The sequence below is a fragment of the Camelus dromedarius genome, chromosome 3 (assembly GCF_036321535.1).
Source record: "Camelus dromedarius isolate mCamDro1 chromosome 3, mCamDro1.pat, whole genome shotgun sequence".
Lineage (NCBI taxonomy): Eukaryota > Metazoa > Chordata > Mammalia > Artiodactyla > Camelidae > Camelus > Camelus dromedarius.
Genome location: NC_087438.1, coordinates 23,651,010 through 23,674,941, shown reverse-complemented (window position 1 = coordinate 23,674,941; position 23,932 = coordinate 23,651,010). Strand labels below are relative to the sequence as shown.

Here is a 23,932-nt window from a genome sequence, read left to right as displayed (position 1 = left end):
TTGTCTCTGGTAAAACATCTGACAACCAGGGCTCTACCTTAGTGTCAGCTCAGATGGCCCAGGTCAATCTGAGTTGTTCAGGGATTTAATACTGATGGTATTTGTATGGTGGGAAGTATCTCTAAACTTCACCTCGACAACAGGATTTTGCAATTAACAAGCTAAGTTCCAAACAGGGGATGTATTTGTCTTGCCTCAGACTCAGCAGGGATCTCTTACTCTTATTCTGTGTCTCCTTTTTTTCAGAGCATTTTATCAAGGCCCTGCCGGAATACCATTTGGTGGCCCCTGTCCGAGTAGATGCGAGCGGGCATTTTCTGTCATATGGATTATACCATCTGGTCTCCAGCAGCAGGAGGAAGAGAGATTTGGATGATCCTGAGGACCGAGTGTATTACAGAATTTTACATGAGGAGAAGGACCTGCTTTTTAACTTGACAGTCAATCAGGGATTATGTTCCAAAAACTACATTGTGGAGAGGAGATATGGGAACCTCTCCCATGTTAAGATGGAGGCTTCCTCCGGTCCCCCCTGCCATCTCAGGGGCACAGTTCTGCAGCAGGGCACCAGAGTTGGGACTGCAGCCCTCAGTGCCTGCCACGGACTGGTGAGTCACCCTCCTCCTCTGCCCTGAGTCCCCTACCGTCTTGGCCTGCACACCCACTGTCAATGGGTTTGCACATGCATTCAACACATATGAAATGAGCACTTGTGACATGCTTGGTCCTGGCCTCCAAATGGGCTGGGAGAAAAATGCATAAAATTAAAAGTCAAGCAATCTGGGAGGTACGGAGAATAAGGGCACTGAGGGTTCAGGGCAGGGAGAACTTCAACCTGGAACATCAGGGGAAGAAGAAGGAGGACTGGAGTTGGATCTTCAACCTCTAGGCAGCCCTGAGGCTGTTGGTGACTGGCTGGCTGGCCAGCCCCTTTTGAATTAGGAAAACCTGGGTTTGAACTGGGTGAGAGGCTTACTAGTAATGATGGTGATGTCCGCAGCTGCTGTGATCCAGTCGTTGGTTGTGGGTAGTTTGTAATTAGATTTCATGATGGACCTTCGGCTGTCAGTTTATCCCTTATGTCTCTGTTTTCTCATTTATAAAATCGAGATAATGATGGTACCCAACTCACCGAGCAGGGGTTGGCAAACTATGGCCCAAAAACCAAATCTGGATCATCTCTTGTTTTTATAGATAAAGTTTTATTGAAATGCAGATGTGCCAATGTGTTTATATTGTGTATGGCTGCTTTTGAACTACAACAGCCAAGCTGAGTGATCAGGATAAGGACCGTTTGGGGCCACAAGTCCCCAAATATTTGCTCTCTGGCCTTTGCAGAAACAGTTTGATGACCCCTGTAAAGAGTACTGTGAGAACTAAGTGAATTAATATGTATATAATATAAATCTTAGAAGAATGTTTAGTAAATAATAGACACTTAATGAATATTGGCTGCTATTATTATTTTCTATGTCTCTAATATGCCAGGCACTGGAATGTGCGGTTTATGATGTGGTTCATGTACCTTGTCCTCCCCTCCGCCGCTCCCCGTTTTTGTTATGTTTTAGGGAATGAAGAAGCTGGGAGATTTGAATTTCTTGACTGTGCTGTTCATTTGAGCCCAAATCTTTCAGGTGTTATGTGCTGCATCTTGAAATGTGACCAAGCTTATTTCTTCAAATTTACACCTGTATTTAAAAAAAAAAAAAGATCTCCTTGTTGCCCCTTGCTTCTGGCAGTTAACAGCAGTGACAGCCCCACTGGCAACTGCATGACAAACAATGCTTAGGAATTGCACTGAGGTTTTTGTCGTGCTGGAGTCGGAGGCTGGCACCAGCACTGACCGAGTGTGCTTAGGGAGCGACTAGAGGCGCAGGAGGTCCGGAGTCCTGGGGGCATTTATGGCAGAGCGTAGGGTGTCACCATGGCACCTGTGCCGGGCTGGTGTGCTGGGCAAACCTGCTGGTGGCATTTGCATTCCTACGGGAGGCCCTGGTCCCAAATCCTCCCATCCTTACTGCCAGTTTGGTGAGAATCCCACTCTTCGTAATTTAAAATTATGTTTATCCAGTACCTGTCTTGGTTGCCTTGGCTAGAATACTATGGGAAAATTAATGTAAAACATTGGACCTTAGTTTAAATGTACCAAGAAAGTCCAATTTTCTGAAGGACCTCTGGGGTTGAATTGCTTTGCACAATAAGTGGAAAGTCTTGCTTTGCCTTTTTTTTTTTTTTTTGGTAAATCTAAATTTTCATATGTAGACGTTTATCATTTTCCCCAATTGGATCATACATGTCACAAAATAAAAAATGATGCCCTATATTTTTCTTCTCCTGGGGCCAAGTACCGTGCTCTGTTGTACTGGGGTATGTCTCCCGGCTCCATGGTCCTCATCCTCTGGACTTACTCTGGGTTCACATCACATTTTCTCTTTGTCATCCCTGCTCTCATTTCTCTGAGACAATCCCGGGAGCATCAGTGGCACCTGATCCTCTACGACAAGGGTAACAGAACAAGGAGCCCTTGTTCTAGAAGGGCAGGCACACAAGAATGAAGTGATCCACAAGACACATATGCAAAGGCCATACTGGTCCAGAGAACACTGATGTGGGAGTGCACATATATTCATTAACCATTAACCATTCATAAACCGTTACTGTGCTCATAAAATCCTGGGAAGTTTGCATGCCATTGCCTTTCTGTGGCCTAGAGCAGTGTGGTCTGTGACCTCATAGAATCAGCATCACCTGGGAGCTCATTGAAAAGACAAATTTCTGGGCTCTACTGAGACCCAGTGCATCAGAATTTCTGGCGGCAGGCAGAAACCTAGGTGAGTGTGTTTTTACAGCTTTATTGAGGCATACAGTTTACCCTCTTAAAGTGTACAACTTTAAATATATTCATAAAGTTGTGCAGCCATCACCACTGTCGGTTTTAGAATATTCTCATTAGCCCCCAAAAAAACCCCTTAGGAGTCACTCTCCAATCCTCCCATCTCGCCTACTCCTTGGGAACAATGAATCTACTTTCCGTCTCTGTTATCTGCTTATTTGAGACTTCTGTTTCAATGAGCTCTTCAGGAGATTTTGGTGCTCACTGAAATTTGAGAAGCCCTGGGCTAGGGCAGTCATTCTTTTATAAAATTAAATTTTTTTTTTATTGAAGTACATTTGATTTACAATGTTGTGTTAGTTTCTGGTGTATAGCAAAGTGATTCAGTTATATATATGTATATGTATTTTCAGATTCTTTTCCATTATAGTTTATTGCAAGATACTGAATATAGTTCCCTGAGCTTTATAGTAGGACCTTGTTATTTATCTATTTTATATATAGTAGTTTGTATCTGCTAATCCCAATCTCCTAATTTATCACTCCCTTCCCTTAACCCTTTGGTCACCGTAAGTATGATTTCTATGTCTTTGAATCTATTTCTGTTTTGTAAATAAGTTCATTTGCATTATATTTTAGATTCCACATATTTAAGTGGATATCACATTATATTTGTCTTTCTTTGTCTGACTTACTTCACTTAGTATGATAATCTCTTGGTCCATCCATGTTGCTACAAAGGGCATTATTTAGTTCTTTTTTATGGCTGAGTAGTATTCTGTTGTGCATGCATGTGTGCACATGCGCACACATGTGTATAAATATACCACAAGTTTTTAAAAAACATTTTTTATTGATTTATAATCATTTTACAATGTTGTGTCAAATTCCAGTGTAGAGCACAATTTTTCAGTTATACATGAACATATATATATTCATTGTCATGTTTTTTTCTCTGTGAGTTACCATAAGGTCTTGTATATATTGTAAATGTTTCCCTATGCTATGCAGTATAATCTTGTTTATCTATTCTACATTTTGAAATCCCAGTCTATCCCTTCCCATCCCCTGCCCCCTTGGCAACCACAAGTTTGTATTCTATGTCTATGAGTCTGTTTCTGTTTTGTATTTATGTTTTGTTTGTTTGTTTGTTTGTTTGTTTGTTTTAGATTCCACATATGAGTGATCTCATATGGTGTTTTTCTTTCTCTTTCTGGCTTACTTAGAATGACATTCTCCAGGAACATCCATGTTGCTGCAAATGGCATTATGTTGTTGGTTTTTATGGCTGAATAGTATTCCATTGTATAAATATACCACATCTTCTTTATCCAGTCATCTGTTGATGGACATTTAGACTGTTTCCATGTTTTGGCTATTGTAAATAATGCTGCTATGAATGTTGGGGTACATGTGTCATTTTGAAGTAGGGTTCCTTCTGGATATATGCCCAGGAGCGGGATTCCTGGGTCATACGGTAAGTCGATTCCTAGTCTTTTGAGGAACCTCCATACTGTTTTCCATAGTGGCTGCACCAAACTGCATTCCCACCAGCAGTGAAGGAGGGTTCCCTTTTCTCCACAGCCTCTCTAGCATTGGTCATTTGTGGATTTTTGAATGATGGCCATTCTGACTGGTGTGAGGTGATACCTCATTGTAGTTTTGATTTGCATTTCTGTGATAATTAGTGATATTGAACATTTTTTTCATGTGTCTATTGATCATTTGTATTTCTTCCTTGGAGAATTGCTTGTTTAGGTCTTCTGCCCATTTTTGCATTGGGTTGTTTGTTTTTTTCTTATTAAATCGTATGAGGTGCTTATATATTCTGGAGATCAAGCCTTTGTCGGTTTCATTTGCAAAAATTTTCTCCCATTCCGTAGGTTGTCTTTTTGTTTTACTTACGGTTTCCTTTGCTGTGCAGAAGCTTGTAAATTTCATTAGGTCCCATTTGTTTATTCTTGCTTTTATTTCTATTGCTTGAGTAGACTGTTCTAGGATAGCATTTTTGAGTTGTATGTGAGATAATGTTTTGCCTATATTTTCTTCTAGGACGTTTATTGTATCTTGTCTTATGTTTAAGTCTTTGATCCATTTTGAGTTTATTTTTGTGTATGGTGTAAGGGAGTGTTCTAGCTTCACTGATTTACATGCTGCTGTCCAGTTTTCCCAACACCATTTGCTGAAGAGACTGTCTCTATTCCATTGTATATTCTTGCCTCCTTTGTCAAAGACTAGTTGACCAAAAGTTTATGGGTTCATTTCTGGACTCTCTATTCTGTTCCATTGGTCTATATGGCTGTTTTTGTACCAATACCATGCTGTCTTGATTACTGTAGCTGTATAGTATTGTCCGAAGTCTGGGAGAGTTATTCCTCCCGCCTCTTTCTTTTTCTTCAGTAATGCTTTGGCAATTCTATGGGGTGTGTGTGTGTGTGTGTGTGTGTATAAATATACCACAACTTCTTTATCCACTCATCTGTTGATGGACATTTAGGTTGCTTCTATGTCTTGGCCATTGTAAATAGTGCTGCTATGAACATGGGGTGCATGTATCTTTTGGAATTAGAGTTTTCTCAGATACATGTAGGGCATCGTCTTTAACCCTCACTAAACATTAGGATCAACTAAGGAGGGTTTTTTTTTTTTAAATTGAAGTGTAGTTGATTTACAATATTGTGTTAGTTTCAGGTATATGGCAAAGTGGTTCAGTTATACTATGTATATTTTTTCAGATTATTTTCCATTATAGGTTATTACAAGATATTGAATACAGTTCCCTGTGGTATACAGTAACTAAGGAGCTTTTTAAATTACCTATATCCCAACTCCACCTTTGCTTTAACTGGAGGGTGGAGCCCAGACATCAGTATTTTTCAAAGCTCCTGAGGAGACTGTGATGTGCAGTAGGTGTTGCCAACAACCGCTGGGTTAGTGTGAGTGGGTATTAATTAGCAGTATGAGCCAACACTGCTCTGAAGTAGCAGCTCTCCTTGGGTGATTCCAGCATGAACCACTGCTCTCAACTGCTCCCTAATTCATCTTATTTTCTCTAAGGGAAACTGCATACAGTTTAGCATCATTCCAGGCTTGGCGCAGACTACTTTGCAATTTCTAACGGCCCCAGGGAACTGCGAGAATCACCATGTGGGCATTTTCAGATTCAGATTTCAGAGTCATGCTAAGCGCAGGAGCACAGAGAAGCAAATGTGAGCTGATAGACTTATGTGGTCGCCAAGATGATAGGAAATTTTTCGATCCAAATCATTGAATGCTTTTTCCAGGAGAGCCAGCCCACTGGGAGATTATTTTGGAGCCTTTCACACATCCATACAATTAATGGATGGTTATGAAAAAGGCACCAAAAGCCAAATGAGTTTCTATTCAGCAACTCTTACCTGGAGTGGTTCTAGTTAAAAGGCAGTGGTTGGACTGGTGTCTGATTTCTTCTGCTGGATATTTATTTTCCTTGTCACCCAGGGATGACCCTACACTCAGATTCACAGGATGGCAGGCTTATGATGTACCGGCTTTAAGTCTCTCACCGCTCGTAGGGACCAAGGGAGCATTTGGGAAAGCTTTCTGAGGCAGGAAACCCTCTTAAGTGGAGCAGGACATCTGCTTCTCATTCCCATGGCTCAAGGTTGGCTTATTCTTGGCTTTAGATGTGGTCGTCCTAATGTTGGAGGCTGTGTTCTCTTGGAGTTGTCTGTAATTTGAGGTTCATTTAGTTTCCCTTGGAGAAAACTCAGATGGTTGAAAACTGAAGACCTGAGAAAGTTTACCTGTGACTGGACAAGGGGTGATGTCCTTCCTCCAGGTAACATCCCCTCACCCGACTCTGGTGTCCATCCCCCTGGAGTCCACTTTCAGACCGAGTTATCCCATGTCCCCACTTCATCAGCATCCTCTCTGTCATCACCACCGTTTTCATCATCTTTTCCCCTCAGCACTTTTATAACTTTGAAGTTATAGAGTTGTTGCATTTGAAGAGTTGAGTTGATTTGTTTCATTCTATGTTCTTTGTTGGAGAAACTGTATTCTTTAATCCTTTAGACTAGCAATTAATCCTCAGGGGGAGTTGTCACCTGTGAGAATGCCAGTGGGATAGTTTGGGATTTGCTGTTGCCCCGAGCCCTCCGTGATTTGTTGCAGGCTGGTTTGTTGTTAGTGTTTCAGTTCAGATTTCTGGACTGAGAGGAGAGTACAAAGTGTTAGACTCCACACTTATACATGATACAGGATTGGGGTTCTGCCTCTTCATGGGGTATCCCACTTCCATCCAGGGCTTGGGATAGGCACCCACTGTCTGGACTGTATACTTGAGTCAGTAAGCAGGTATTTAACATTTTTGTTTGCAGTCAGGCACAGGATTTCTCAGCTCAGGCTTTATTAAAGTCAATACAGTTCTTGGCTCTATCCTATACCCTAGCCTCAATCCCAGCCCCTGCTGGGGAGTGACATTGGACCCCTCATTTGAATAGTAGAGTTATTCAGCTTCAATTCCCCCTCAGCTCTCTTTCCCCTTCCCTTTGAGCATATTGAAATTTCTTTTCTTGTTTTGAACTCAACTATGGATTAAAATTGTGAAAAGGTATTATTTTTAGTTTTTTTTTTTAAAGTTATCTTTTAGTTTTGAGGTCGTAGATTCATGTGCAGTTGTAAGGCCCAATATGGAGAGGTCCCATATACCCTTTCCCCACTTTCCCCACAGAGGTAACTTCTTGCAAAATTACTGTACAATATCATAGCCAGGACTCTGACACGGAGACAGTCAAGATGCCCAACGTAACCATCACAGCAATTACTCATGTCCTTTCAGCCACACTTATTTCCTCCATCCCCTCCTTATGTTTACATTTTATATTTAAGTTCATGATCCATTTGAGTTGATTTTTGTATAAAGTGTGAGACTTAGGTTCAAGTTCATTTTCTTCCTTCCTTCCTTCCTTCCTTCCTTCCTTCCTTCCTTCCTTCCTTCCTTCCTTCCTTCCTTCCTTCCTTCCTTCCTTCCCCCTATGGATGTCTAACTGCTCCAGCACCATTTTAAAAAACAGTTACCTTCTGAACTGCTTCTGCAGCTGTCAGAAATCAGTTAGCCATATTTTTGTGAGCCCATTTCTGAGTTTTACATTTTCTGTCACCAACAAGAGTCTTCATTACTATAGCTTCATTATTGTTAAGCTTTATATGCAGTATAGAAATCAGGTAGACTGAGTCCTTCCATTTTATTCTCCTTTTTCAAAAATGTTTTAGTAATTCTAGTTCCTTTTCCTTTCTATATAAATTTTAGAATAATCTGACTACAAAAAACTTGCTGGGATTTTGGTAGGGCTTATGTTAAACATATATATTGATTTGGGGAAATTGACATTTGCTAAGTTTAATCTTTAAATCCACGAACAAGGTAGATCTCTTCCAGTTCTGCCCATGAGACCTATCTAGGTTGACTGGTGGGACTCAGAGTTCCATGGTGCGTGGTCCTCTTTCTCAAGATGAGCATTATATAGCTTTCTTGGGAGGAATTCTAAATCCCATTCTGATGGCATTTGTCGCAGGAAATCTTCCAGCCCGTTACACTTACAGTATCACCCACTGGCTGAGCCATCCTTGTGGGCCAGCAGACCCACCCCACCCATAGGTAGTTAGTGTGAGAAGAGAATGAGGCTCTTAAATAGACTCCAATAATTGCCTTTTTCCCCCTTCTCTGGGTTGGAAAATATATCTGGGGGAAAAAATAGTGAAACTGCTTTTCCAAGTTTGTTCCCTTGGTTGGTTTGTTCATATCTACTCTTGAAATTTTCTGTTTTGGAGAGCTTTTAGATTCTAAATTGGTCTGGTCAAATGATAGCAATTTCTTCTCTGCTGAGCCACACTGTCTCCCCCATTATGGAAAGATGGGGAGGTTGGTAGAATGACCACGTTTTATTCATAGGTGTTATTTGTCTTATCAATTCAGGCATGTTTGGAGTTGTCTGCTCTGGTGTAACCTGTTTCTCTGCCTTCATAGTATGCTCTATGATTTCTTTTCAGCGTGCAGAGTATAGTGTCCTTTTAATTCAACTCCCTTTTTGTAGGCTTTTAACTGTGCAGCCTGTCTGGAAAGTTGTGACAGTAACCTTTTTATTTTTAGTGATTGCCCCTTAACCCTCACATGCCCTTTGCAAACTATTCTTATACAAAAATGTGGATGAATACATTAATTACCCCTGCTTACCTCACACTGTTCTTGTGGATCACAGCTTCCAAACGCTTTGGAAAAGTTCTCTGGCTCTCTTGTTGGCTTAGTGTGAGTTGCTCGATATCTTTACCCACATTGTTGGGACAGCTCATTAAACTGCTCTTGTACAGCCAGTAATGAACTTCCTGTTGCCAGTGGGTGCCTCTCTGTTTTCGTCATACTTGATGTCTTAGCACCATTTGACACAATTACTCCTCTTTCTAGGTGTATTTTTCTCTTGGCTTAAGTGACACCACATTATGATGGGTTTTCTCCTACCTATCATGGTGATAGTTCTGTCTCAGTATCCTTTGCCACTTTCCGTATCTTTAATTAAGAGTGTACTGGGGCTTTGTCTGGGGACCCCTCTTCTCTACACACTCTCATTAGGTGATCTTAACCAGTCCTAGATGCTGTCACTTATCTGTCAGTCAGTCTGTCCATCCATCCATCCATCTAGCTATTATTATATCTATCAACCTAATCATCTACCTGTCTATTTGTCATCATCTGTATCATCTATCTCTATCTCCGAATATGTATGAGTATGTGAATAACTCCTAAATGTGTATTTCTGACTCTGACATTTCCTTGGAACTTCAGCTGTCTGTTTGCCATTTCCACATTATACCTAATAGGAATCTCAAATTTTAACACGTTCAAAGCAACACTCTCCAGTGCCTCCTCCCACGATCTTCCCCTTTGCTGTCCATGGTAACTCCATTCTTCCTGTTGCCCAGATCAAACCCGTAGAATTATCCTGTCCTTGACTCCTCTCTTTCTGTCATACTCTGTACTGTTCTTATCAGCATATCTTGTCTGCTCTTTCTTCAAAACATGTTCGGAATCTACCAGTCTTGTCACTTCCACAGCTAACACCCTGGTCCAGAAATTCTCAGCAGGGATAGTTGTGTCCTCCAAGGGACATTTGGCAATGTCTGGAGACATTTTTGATTGTCACCACTGGGAGAGGGGGGTTGCTTCTGGCATTTAGTGAGGCCAGGGATGCTGCTAAACTTCCTATAATGCACAGGACAGCCCCACAACCAAGGATTATATGGTCTGAAATGTCAATACTTATGAGGTTGAGAAACCCTGCCCTAGTCCTAGTCCTAGTCACCATCCTCTCTCCTCTGGACCATTGCATTGACCTCCCAAGTGGTTCCTCTGTTTCCTCTTGTAATGTCCCTCAAACCATTACTCACAGAGTGGCCAGACTAGACTTCTAAACACATTTATCAAGCAGTGCGCTCTTCTGCTTAAACTCTTCTCCTGGTTTCCCATCACAATAGGAGAAAATCCAAATGCCTTGTCCTGCTTTCCAAGGCTCCCTCTGCTCTGGTCACTGCCCCCCTCCCAGTCCTCCTCTCCCATCACGTTGCCCTCCTGCATAGTACTCCAGCCACACTGACCTCTCTGTTTTTCAAGCACACTCTGGCCGTATCATCTTTGTGTGGATGGTTTCCTCTACCTAAAACATCCTTCCCTAAGATTTCTACATGGCTGCTCCTTCTCGTCTTTCAGATCCCAGCGCAGGCTCTTCCCTGATCCCACTGTCTAGACTCCTCAAGTATTCTACCCCATTGCCTAGTTTATTATTTTTTTAAAACCTACGGTACCTGACGGTTTCTTTTCTTTTTTGCTTAACTTTTCTTTCCCTCACCCTGGCTTGTTCACGCATGTTAAGCTGTGTTCCATAATAAATACTTAGTAAATACTGGTTGAATGGATAAACGTGTTTATTTCGTTATTTAGCTCCAACTGCTCCAAGTTTCTATAGACCCTCCCAGCCTGTGGCTTCACAATGAGATCGTATTTCCTCAATTACCCAAGCAATGGCTTGAATGCCATCTATTGACTTGCAGAATGCAGTCTGCTTAAGTGTCCCTGAGCCACTTCCGGTGGGCTCCAGGGCGCTGGCTCCCCAACATGGCCCTGTGACTTTGCCTCTGCTACAAGGCCCTCCTGGGTCTATCATTCTACAAACTGGGTGACTGCCACCATCATGTTGATTTTGGCAAGAGGATGCTGCAGTCAGCTTTGCTGTTCTCTTCTGTCTCATCCAGGCCTTTCCTTAGTTCTGCAAAACACATCAGAGGCCAAACTGTAATTTTCAGCAAGATTTCTTTGAAGGTTTGCATCTAAAAGGAAGGGAAGTTCAACACAAATAATAGCCTGAAACTTCTACTCCCCTGGGTTGTGCTTCGAGCCTAAGGGGATCTTCAAGAGAATCTCTAACAAGCACCTGGCCTTTAGCTGTGTAGCAGGAATTACCCTACAGCAATCTCTATGCTAAGAGATGCACTGAGACCTATTTCCTTTTTGGGGCCTGGGCCTAATCCGGAGACCTCTGAGAAAGGAGGAAAATTTCCCCACCCCAGCCTCAGGCCAAGCTTTGCTTCTAGTTCTTCTTTCCAGGAGTTTCTTTCAAGGAAGTTTCTTTCTTGCTTCAGGAAAATCCCCAACCTTAGGCTGCTGGGTCCCACCAGGCAGTTTGTGCATTACAAACCCTGCACAGGGACCCCATCAAGGGGACCAGTGGGGGCTGAAATCCAGCTCCAGCTCTGCCAGCCCAACCAAGTCCTGGCTCCGGGAGGAAAAGGGGTCTTTTTATAACCTCTTTGCCCAAATTGGAGCATCTTTTTGTAACGTGTCTGCTTAGACGGAGTGCCTTCCAAATTCATTTGTTCTGCAGGGGCACCCTTTAAAATTTCATCCGCCTCCCCTGCAATTGCCCCTGCTTGCAATTTGCACAAATATGTGCTCCTGAAGTAGCCCCAGAGCCCCTTTCCCACAGGAGGTGGCCTGGCTCTGTGGCCCTCAGGTGACAATCACATGAGAACACAGTGATCCATTGTCAGTGTGTTTCCGAAAGCCTGAGGTAGTCAGCACCAAATAACAGTGTGGAGAGGTCAGTGGGTGGAGGGCGGTGCATTAATGACAGATCTTTTCCATTGAGCTGTATGTAGCAAGTCCAGACCTAATCCTTCTCCCAATCTCCCCTTTGATTCAAGGTGGAGAGCAAGTCTGTTCTATTTCCTGAAACTCTTGGGGTCTTTGCTTCTGATCTACAGTGAACAGCTACTTGAGCTGGAACACAACAGAGAGGGAGTCAAGAAGAGACAACTGCACGAGGCTCAGTTCCTATAAATGTGTAGAGAAAACACATTTCTCCCATAAGAACACCCCAAACTGCCGTGCAGTGTTGCTGCTGAAATATACACAGAATAGCTATGTTTGAAGACATCCTTTTTCCTTCTTTGTTTAGCCATCTCCACACTCAGGTGAAGACAATTTACTTTTTGTCATCAGAACAAATAGAAAGGTATAATCTGAAAATAAATTTAATCTTTGGATGCAGGATTGTATAAACTTTGGAATGGTTTCCACCTTGTAAACAGTAAAGTATCAGTTTTTGCTAGAACATACTGTTACAATCATTTTAACTCTTTAAACTTTGTTAGGTTCTAATTTCCAAACATGCAGGAATTAAGTGTTCTCTGTGTTTTGCTATGTGAATGCTACAAATGAGATTAGTGACATTTAAAAATCTCTGCTACCCCAATGTTCATAGCAGCACTATTTACAATAGCCAAGACATAGAAACAATCTAAATGACCATCGACATATGACTGGATAAGGAAGTTGTGGTATATTTATACAATGGAATACTATTCAGCCATAAAAAAGAATAATGCCATTTGCAGCAACATGGATGGACCTGGAGATCGTCATTCTAAGTGAAGTAAGCCAGAAAGAGAAAGAAAAATACCATATGATATCACTCATATGTGGAATCTAAACACACACACACACACACACACACACACACACACACACACACACACACACACAAATGAACTCATTTACAAAACTGAAAAAGACTCACAGACCTAGAGGACAAACTTATGGTTACCAGGGGGAAAGGGGATGGGAAGGGATAAATTGAGAGTTTGAGATTTGCAGATACTAACTACTATATATAAAATAGATTAAACAACAAGCTTATACTGTACAGCACAGGGAACTATATTCAGTATATTGTAGTAACCTATAATAAAAAGAATATGCAGATGCATATATGTATATACATGACTGAACTATTATGATGTATACCAGAAATTGATACAACCTTGTAAACTGACTATACTTCAATTAAAAAATTTTTTTTCTTTAAAAAAGTTAAAAAAAAATCTCTGCTATGCGATGGCGCCTCTATTGAGAGAGGGTTGTGCTTGTATCCCAAGTTACTCCCTCGAGTGCTGTTGAGTTTCTTGGCCCGAATGGAAAGCCCTGCTAGTTCCTTTTCCATACAGTCAAAGAATGTAACCATTTCTGCCCTCTTGTTCTCGAACTTGGGCTGAGGCCTGGGGTGGTGGATCTGAGGAATGAAACCCGCTGGCAGAGCTGTGTGGGAAATCTTGCTCATTGTGGCTTCTTGCCTTGTTCCCCAATGCAGAGCTTGGGGGCTCGTGTGCAGAAAACACTCATTTGAGTTGGGAGATGCCCATGTGTCAGAGTTTGTTGTTTTCCACCACGGGAGGGAAAGAAATGCTCTGTGTCTCCCCTAACTCCACTCCCAGGCTGAGGAATTCTCTGTGACCCCTGACCTTTGAGGGTTACCTACTAAGACCCGTGCTCACTCAGACATGAGACTTTGGATCTGGGCCTCTGGCTGGCAGGAGATTTCTTTCATCATTAATGCTTTGTGTTATGGGCTCATCAACATGAGCTTTTTCCCCACCCTCTTTCTCCCTTTTTGTCTTTCTGCTTACTTTTCCATTCATCAGGTTCATCTTGTGAGTTCCCAGCTGGATGGACTGGAAGTGAACGAGGGAGAATTGAAGAATCAGTAGTTCAAGAAGTGCTGATCTTGAATTAGGGACCATCCTCAGGGTCCAGGGATGCTGCAGGAGAAGGAATGACCCTCAGCTGTTACAGGAGATGAGAGGCTGGATGTTCTGTTTCTTATCAGGTTAATTACTTGGTTTACGGGTCCCCACAAGTGCAGCCTAGAGATGTTACTCCTCTCTTCTCTGCAGATTTGACTTTGAACTTCACTCCTGTTTTCACTACAGAGACTGAAGATTAGGTGTCCAGAGTTTCCCACTGCATGTTTACATATTAATATTTCTTTTCTTTTGTTGATCCAGCATGAATGGTGGGTCCAGGGAGCTTAAATATCAGCTTTCAGAAAGATCTAGTTCCTTTTAAAAATGTCTCCATTGACTGACAGATATTAATAAGGACTTGGAAAAATGAGAAAACAGGAGGCCTGGGTTTTAGGTTTTCTAATTGAAAAAAAAAGTTTTACTTGGTTGTTGGAGATGATCCTTCAGCGTGACATGACTGATTTATTTTTAGCTGGACAACCCATGTCAGAGAGACACAGCCAGGTCCGTGGAGATGGCACATTTTTCATACGGAGCAATCCCACTGGATTTGGGAGTCCGAGTGTTGCCAGTGGATGTAACCCATATTCCAGGTTCTTGTCCCATCCTGGAAAGAATTCAGAGGCAAGACGCAGAGGTTAAGAAAGTAAAGTGGGGATTTATTAAGGGATAGATAATACACTCTTCAAGGGGAGAGTGGGCAGGCTCATGTGAGCAGCTGCCCCGAGTTTTTTTGGCAAGTCTGTTACATAAAGTGTAAAAATGAATGGGCAGAATATTCATTAGGGAGGGAAGGGTCTGGGGTTGTATTTCCTGATTTTCATCCCAGCTCCACTTTCTCAAAGGGAGGAGGGATTTTCATCCTTATTTACTCTGGATCAGAAGTGTCATGGCATCAGTGCATGATGGGTGCTTCTAATCTGCAAGGCTAATTTTATTGAAATAAGGGCATAATTAATGAGCAAAAGGTTACATTCAGATACTGGAGATTCTTGCCTTTTCTCACCTTTCTTTGCTGGCCTCTAGGGTGCTCATTACCCCAAAAGGTGTGACCACTTATCAGCCCAGAGGTTTCTGCTTTCTTTCTCTCCCCAGGGACCCCTGGTGCTTACATGATATATGGTTTCCTGTATTTGGCCGGTGTCTCTCCTTTTTGCCCAATTCCTGCCATTTGGCCTGCGTCCCCCTTTCTCTGCTTATATCTAGCTATCTGCCTGCTCTAACAAGAGAAACTGAGCTCAAATCCTAGCTCAGTATTTACTAACAGTGTGACCTTAGATGGGGTCCTTTGCCTCTTTGGGTCTGTTATTTGTGTGGACTGGGTCCTTGAGGCTAAATGTGTGGCCCATGGACCAGCAGAGTGAGCATCACCTGGGAGTTTGTTAGAAATACAGATTCTCAGATCCTGCCCCCAGTCTGCTGAGTCAGAACCTAAATTTTAACCACATTCGTGTGTGATTTGTAGGTGCATTAAAATTTGACAAGCATTGGCCCGTCAAACCCAGAGACACTAATTCTATTTGAGTTCCATCTTTTACATACTACGTCCTTTTGGCAAATTGCTCAAATGCCTAGTGATGCGTAGAAACAGTGATGAGGAGGGTGCTGCTATTCTAATCAGTGTCGAGTGAGAGGGTGGAAGAGGAATCTTGGATAATGTGATTCAGAAAAAGACTGAAAAGATGCATGGAACCTTGGGAACCAAGTAAGATGGGTTACGGTGGTCAGATGCACCCATCGCCAACCTTCGCTGCTCTGCCCTCCGCGGTGCTTTATGTTAGAACCCACGTGCTTGGCTTGGACAGCTCTTACCAGGACAACTTCTGGTGCTTCTCAGGCTCTTTCATTCTCATCTCTCAGGTGCATGTGCCAAGCAGCAATCTCTGGTTTCCGTGCCTTCTTCTAAGCTGTTGAGAAGAGGCAAGCTTTCTGGGCCCTAGAAGGTGGGACAGACAATAACAGCTGGTACTGTTCAGACTTCTGTCCCTTTCCCAAAGGGATGGAAACTTGTTGATGCTAAGTTTGGGTTAAGAATGAGGAGACCCTGATGTTTATAAATATTCCCTTAAAGAGATTGTGAAAGTTTAGGTAGAAAAGGCAAAGCGAGAATGAGGCTCCCTTCTCAGCTCTGGGAGGACACTGTCCGGGCAGAGAGGGCTACATACATCAGTGTGCTCCAAAGACAACAGGGACAGGAGATGTGGCCTCTTGTCTTTCGGCCGGGACAACCTTATTTCTATTAAGGTCTATATTCTTGACTAAATATGGTGGGGATTTAGAGAAAGTGTGCGTGTGTTTCTCTTTCTACTTGTTAACGCCACAGTTGTCCTATTTGCCTTCTTCATTGATTATACCTGGTTATTTGCTTTTAAGGCTTTTCAAATAGTCAGACACTGAAAATCTTCCTCAAACCAACACGTTAAAAAAAACATGACCTTCTGCGATTTCCCAGTGGTGTCTGTTGTTGGATTTCCTTATTTCCTTCCTTGAGCTAACCTAGGAGTTCATTTAAGAAGAGTGACTTTCTTACACCAGTGCTTCCTTCCAGACCCGGCTTCTCTAACTTGCAGACGGCACATTCTCACTACAGTTTCTTCCTGGGTCTGCAGTGAAATTGGCTGTGAGGACAGTAAGCTAGTCTGAGAAACAGAGTCATCAGTTACAAAATTTCATACTAAATGATCCCATTTCCTGTCACTGACTCCCCCCACCCCTTCACCAATCTGCCCTCTCCTTATCTAACTCACCACCCTGTTTACAGACAGAATTTTCTCTGGAAATTTTCTCCTCACTTGATGTCTGCTTTGACCCTAAGGAATGAGTCACACTATTTAAAAATGTATAGCTTCCAGTCTCTGATGGGTCATCAGATAGCACCATCTTCTTTCTAAGCATGCTTCCTTTCTTTGGGCGAGTTTCTTCTTTTCCCCCCCCTTTTTTTTTTAAGTTTGCAGCCACATTTCTCTTTTTCCCATCCTCCAACATTCTTAGGTTATCTCCAATGCCCACTTTTTCCCCCCTGGTTGTGGATTTTCTGGGCTTTCTCTGTGGCTTTCCTTTCTCTTTATTGCTCTTGCTGAGTTTTAGTTATTTTTGCAACTTTTTAAAAGTGCATCTGCAGAAGGAACATGTGAGGCTGAGCTGTTAGTTAAATAAAGCTCATTTAACTTATAAAACCTATATATATATATCTAACTTTGAAAATAATTTATATATTTTATGTGTCTATATTATATATATAATTTTAAATATAGTTTATAATAATGTAATTTATATTTAGCTCATGTAACTGATGAATTTACATAAGTTATAATTATTTAACTTCTATAATTTACATAAGTTTTTTTACCTCTTTTCAACCTCTACATAGCTTGATAGGGAAAGAACATTGGAAATGAGCTGCTCATAGCAGAGCTTCCAGACAAATTGGTGTTTATGGCAGATAGAGGAGCAGACTGTGTGTGTGTGTGAGTGTGTGTGTGTGTGTGAGTGTGTGTGTGTGTGTGTGTGTGTGAGTGTGTGTATCAGGAGTGGGAGAAAGGAGGAAAACAGACAGAATATGTCCACAGAAAGGGATTTTTATCTACGCTCTAGTTCCGAAGAAATGGATGAATTCACAGTCACAGTTGAAGATGTAAAATATCCTTGACCATCATTTTTTTGAAATTGCGCTGCAGCAGAGGGCACGTCTGAACTTGGAGGATGGAGGGGAGACACCCGTCCGGTTTCCCTCCTGACTGGGTGCTCTTTTCTCTCTGGAAGGTTGTGATGGCATTTGCCTTGACAAATGAACAGGAAAGGATTTGAGATCTACTGATAAGTGCTTTACATCCTTCCTCTGGAAAGGATTCACTCTTTTACTAGTTAGTTCTGTTTCCATTCAACTGTTTAATAAAGAGATGCAAGTTTGATAAGTGGGCTTTTCTTCCCTTTTAATTCAATCTTTAGTCCAGACCACTGTGATTTAGGTTTCAGAAGAGTATTTTATTAATCAAAAGCATTGGACTTGGAGTTGAGAAACCTGCGCTTTATGTCTGAATGCTCCTGGCTCGCGGGAGCTCTAAGGCAATTCCCTTAATGCCTCAAGGTCCCAGATTCCACATCTGCGAAATGAACAATTTCCAAGATCTCATCGAACTCGGGACCTCTGACCGCTGTGACCTGCCTGTGGCCAACGCACTTACCATCACTATATCCATCGATGAGCATTTGGATTATTTCCGTGTTTTGGCTTTTGTGAATAATGCTGCAGTGACTATGGGAGTGCAGGTATCTCTGTGAGATCCTGACTTCACTTCTTTTGGTTATCTACCCAGAAGTGGGCTTGCTGGATCCTATGGTGGTTCTATTTTTAATTTTTAGAGGAATGTGTGTGCTCTTTTCCAAAGCAGTGGCACAGTTTCATATTCCCACCAGCAATGTATAAGGGTTCCAGTGTCTCTACATTCCAGTTAGTGTGACTGAAATGTCTAACGAGCATGCAGCAAAATTCTGACCTAAAACATGGTTAGTCTACAACCCTCCCCCCATGTGAATTAGCCAATAAAGGACCCTTGAGGTTTGAGATTAAAAATCTCTGCTAATCAGTAGCTCACATGTCCTCTGTTAGTAGGCTCCACTCTGACTTACTCTGTCCTCACCAGCACCCTGGAAAGTAGGTGTTACCCCACCTCCCATTTATAGGCAAGGAAACGGAGGCGGAAATAAGTTGAATGACTTTCTAAAAGGACTCTCACCCTTTGGGAGGAGGTTGAAGAGGCTGACCTCCTGTTCCTGTGGTCTTCATCTCAACACTGTTCTGCTTTGTAATTTTTTTAAACCAGAGAAGGGTCAGGTTTGAAAAGCCCTGTTTTAGGAGCTTCGCTTTAGAAATGAAGGAACTGCAATCAAGAGAGGCTGGACTCAGCGTTGAGGCAGCACCCCAGGTGAACGTCAGAGCCGGGGCTTGCTTTTCAGTCAGAAGGAGAGGCAGTTACCGTCAGCGTGCCCTCCTTTCCAAGTGTTTTAGTCAGTCCTCTAGTGTAGGGACGAGTCTTCTCTTAGGAAATGACTTCCTGTTCACTCCTTTTTCCTCCCCCACACACTTGGGTCCCTTCATCCCCTCCCCCATCCATCCTTCCCCTGCTGCTTGCTTTCTCCCTCTCCCCTCTCCCAGCTACTTCTGCTCCCCTCATACCTCTGTTCTCCACAATTCTCTTTGCCTGCCTTCTGCTTTCCTTTCTTCTCTCACCTTCTCCTCTAATCCTGTCAGTTTCTACTGAAATGCATTTTCTTTTTTGTCCTTTTACTCCATTGAGTCCGGCTGACGGGGTATAAGAAACTATGTAACTGACACGGTTCTTGTGATTGACCATCTTTAGTCCTTTAGACTCTGGAAAGATGCCCCCATTGCTTCATATTTTCTGAATATGTGTAGTCTTGGCTCATCATGGAAGTCTAGACACCCGTGTGAGTCCACATGAGGCCTTGGGGGATTTCTGTGCAAGCATTTCTGTGGTGATGCTGCAGAGAGTGATTAAAATGCCATGTGATTCCTTATGACAGTTCTTACTTTTAAAAAATGAGAGAGATGTTAAGCCGAACCACACATCCTGATCTAATTTAATTGTGACATTTCAGTGTTCTCAGTAAATGACAGTTTTTGTATCATACTCTCTATTGTGTACAACTTTTTAAATTTCTTTAAGGTTTCTGAGAGTCAGTTCTTGCTCGGTAGGAAATGTGTTCCTCTGGTAAAAAGTTTTAAGTGGGGTGTCTTTCAATAATGAATTCTCAGCAGTGGTCCGATTGTAGGAAGAGTGTGCTGACAATGCAGTGATTGAATGCAGTTTGTTGCTGTCATTGCTCTGTCTCCTTTATCAAATTCCCATATTCACAAACTGATCATACCCTGCAAGGAGCACCAAGTAGGAAGGAGCCACTGCAGGTCCTGGGAAGATAATGGGAAGTGCTCATCCCTGAGCTTAGGAATTCCATTCAGCTGGAAACAGACAGTCCCTGCCCTGCAGGGTCAGATTCCTGCAAGAAATGGATGTTTTTCAAGAATTTCCCGGTAGGCCCAAGTGGTCAGTTGTCAAAGGTATATTTCTTTTGGTGGGTGCAGCGAGCAGAGCTCTTATGATGACTTTCTTCTAATACATATTTGGCCTAATGCAAGGGAACTCTGATCTCCCCTCCCTTGTCCATCACCGCATCTAGTCCATCCTTGTCCCTGTTGATTCTGGCTCTAAAATGTAGTTCAAGTCCTTCTCTTCTCCTCATGTCCACTCTCACTCTAGTCCAGCCCCCACCCCCAACCCCACCTGGTCTCAGTACCTCTCTATGATTCATTCTGCACAGAGCAGCTAGGTTGTTGGGTCCAGTCTTGTGCACTTCAGCCCCTCTGGTTCTTGGGCTGGAATCCCGGATGCTGCAGAGGCTGAGCATGACCTCTCTCTGCGGGCTCTGGCCTGTTCATTCCGCATGCTGCTCCTCAGGGCTCCAGCCACCCTGCCTGCCTTTGATGTTTCAGGATGCCTCAAGCACCTTCCCACCCCAGACCTGTGCGCATGCTGCTGTCTTTGGCCAGAACATTCTTTACTTGCATCGTGTTCCTTCTGGCCCTTCAGTTCTTCACTTACTTACTTACCTCCTCCTTTGAAAGTCAGCTGAGCACTGCTTCAGCTTATTGTTTGCCACTCCGTTTCCACATTGCTTTATTTCCCAGGTTACATTCTGTGCTTCTGTCTTGCCTTAAATCCATCATCTGCATCTCCCCCACTACTAGAATGGAAGTTCACCCAAGACCAGAGGATTCCTTGTCTTGTTCACTCATGTTCTCTGTTATATCCTTAATATCTAGTGAATATTAAAGATTTGTTGAATGAATGAATTTGTTTCTAGTCTCATGGGTTGTCTGACTTTTATGCTCCCCTCCCAGAAGTTAAAAGTGCCACCCTACTTGGGTATTCTCATTTTAAAAGAGGATGTTTAGAGAAGGCTGGCACCAATGCAGGGAGTAAATCACCCATTGGAGACTGTCAGGATTTACGGGAGGGCCATTTTCCAGGTGTGGAGAGGCTGCCTGACTGTTTTTAAGCCGTTTCAAATTGGTACCACCTGCTCCTCCAGGCTGAGGAGCAGATGCCTCCTTAAAAATACACATTTAGGTCACAAGTAAAAGGCGGAGGCCTTACACAGGAAGACCAGATTATCTCCAACCTACCTACTATCCTTGGGACAGACAAGTCCTCTTGGGGCTGGTGAACACCCTTCGCCCTCCACCCAGCCAAACCACAGCAGGCGTGGTTTCCAGATTCTGCACTCACATTCACTCGGCTTTCTCAGTGAATGGCTTTGTGATAACTTAATGTACGGAGGATGTAGATTTCAGGAAGACACAAACAAAACCAGGAATGTTTACATCTGTACTGAGCTTCTGCAGCACGTGTCTGGCATTTGGGTTTCAGCCTAGGCTGCCTAGATAGATGGCAGATAGATGATAGATAGGTAGATAGGGGAAGGATCTTGTCCTCCGCAGCTTGATCATAAATTCTGTACAGGCAGGGGGACAATCTTATACTGCTCTGTATTTTCCAATCCTGAGAATGTTGCACAGATTTAATTTCTCCAAGCCTCAGTTATCTCAGTTCGAAAATGGGGATAACAATACTGATTTTGCAGAATTAATATAAGGACTAAGGATAAGCCCTTACTGGCTCTGTAGGTTCTCAGCAAGTGATGCTAATATGGGGGCAGGCTGCATGGTCTTCTTTCATTATACAACAGATACTCACTGTGGACCACACCGGAAACCTGCCTTTGTGGCACTTACGGTCCTGAGTGCATATGAATGGTCGCTCTGGAGATAGACTTGGGTTCTGATCCTGGCTCAGCTGCTTATTAACTGTGCAGCTTTGGACAAGTAATTTCTGTGAATCTCATTTTCCTTGTTTGTGAAAAATAGGTTGTCCTGGAAATTAAAAGGGTAGTATTTGAAAAATGTTTTGTACCATTCATGGCTTACCGAGAGTGCTGAAGAGATGGTGATTGATTTATGGTCCACCGATACTCCTGTGACTGGTGCTGCCACAAGGGTAGATGCTTAGTCTGCTGCTTCCCTGCTTCCCACTCCACCTCTTGCCCACCACATGCCACCGGGGACTTGTCTGTCCCAAGGATATTAGGTAGGTTGGAGTTAATCTGGTCTTCCTGTGTAAGTAAGGCCTCCGCCTTTTACTTGTGACCTAAATTTGTGTTTTTAAGGAGGCATTTGAAAGCAGATTTCTTGGCCAAGAGCAGTATGTGCGTATGCACAGTTGGAACACAGAGTCCTGATTCCTCTGAGGAACTGGTGACATCTGTCCTAAATTCTTAATCTGCCTAGGGAACTTGGGTGAAACGTGTGTGTGTGTGTGTGTGTGTGTGTTTGTGTGTGGTTACGAGGGGTTGCTCTGACCTTGGCAGTTGGGCTTTGCCCTTCTGACTCCTCCGGTGGACTTTCATGGAGAAGGGCAGGAACCCTGGCCCTCTAGAATGTGAGCTCAGAGTTCACAGGCAGTCGTAGGTTCCTGAGTGAGGAGTAAGTCATTCCCTGACACATACCGGGCAGTCAGCTTATTGTTAAGTAGGTGGCTTTGCAGGAAAGCCTTTCTGTTTCTCTAGAATGCTAAGAACTTGTTTTAAAAATAACTTCTGTTGTTTTTTTCTAAATATAAAAGTAATACATGTTGTTGTAGAATATTTGAAATATTCAGAAACATACTAAAGAGAAAAATGAAGTTCACCCCTCCACCCACCACTTTTGAGTTCAAGTCCAATGAAGCCAGTTTGCGTAGCAACCTATGAACTGAGAAGCCAGGCCTGCTCTGTGGCCTGAGGCATCCTCGGAACTTTTTGAAACAGAGTTATTTCGACCAGAAATTTTATTTCCTCTCTTCCTCCATCACACCCCTACCTTCGTTATTCATGTGTATCATTTCACCGTAATTCCTGTGGCCCTCATAAAATTATGGGGATAATGACTCACACATTTTACTTTTATTTGTAGTGACTTATTCATAGCTATTGGACTCCTGGAAGATGTTCTGTTACAGAGAAACAAGTATGTTCTTGGAATCTGTCATAATAAGAGGAGAACATTAACTGAAGCTAAAAAAAAAGAAGAGAAAGTTCTCCAAAGAATGGGGAAATAAGCAAGTGGCCTTTTTCTCCTTCACTTTTTGATGCAGGCCAAGTTTTCAGTCCTGTCGGTGCCTCCCACGGTTGTCTCTAATGCATGTGTGAGAGTCAGACGGAGTGAGCCTTATATTTATATTGATATAAATGGAGACAAAGTATGGGTTATATTTAAAGAAGGGGAAATCCGGCTCTTTTGTAAATGGTCATTCCAGATAAGGAGACATGGTGTCATTGTCCCCAAATGAGACTATACCAAGGGGAACCCCCCCATCTATCCAGTGCTGAGTGGAATTTCTCTTTCTGAGCAAGCACCATACCAAGTGGGAGAAACTGTACACATTGTGTGTCTTGTGAAGTGTTTAATGCTTAACATGTTTGTCTGTGTATCAGCTGAATGGAACTCAGCTGAAACAAGAAGAGGAAATTCCACTGTGTGTTTGTGAAAATTTCAACTCATTGATTATTTTTGGTTTTTACATGGGAACTTTGCATATATGTACAGCGCTCTCTCCCATAGGTTCCCCCCCTCACAAAGTGTTCATTTACTTCTTAGGTCACTCTCTTTGCAAAAGAGATAGGCAGGAACCTCATGTAGTGCAGATGAGAAACCAGAGGCAGGGAAAGCTTCTGGATTTTGATGAAGCTTTCTTTTAGTCATTTCTAAGTTGTACGAGTCAGTGGTACAACTTAGAAATGAATAAAAATCCCATTTCCTATTTAATTACTCCAAACACCAGTCTACACACCCTCCCACAGGCTTCCAGATTTTGCCTTTAGAAAGTAAATGGCTGATACTGTTTCCCCTTCTTCCATTTGAAGCTTTCCAGG

The 23,932-nt window shown here is 42.7% G+C and overlaps 1 protein-coding gene across 2 annotated transcripts in view; it reads left to right on the top strand.

Moving 5' to 3' along the window:
* The window catches only part of ADAMTS12 (ADAM metallopeptidase with thrombospondin type 1 motif 12), a 287,386-nt gene that overhangs the window by 10,642 nt on the left and 252,812 nt on the right, over positions 1–23,932 (top strand). For both annotated transcript variants that reach the window (XM_010977625.3, XM_010977624.3), the window contains exon 2: positions 247–608. In XM_010977625.3, coding sequence (XP_010975927.2) covers positions 247–608 — 362 coding nt within the window. The remainder of the gene's footprint in view (positions 1–246; positions 609–23,932) is intronic.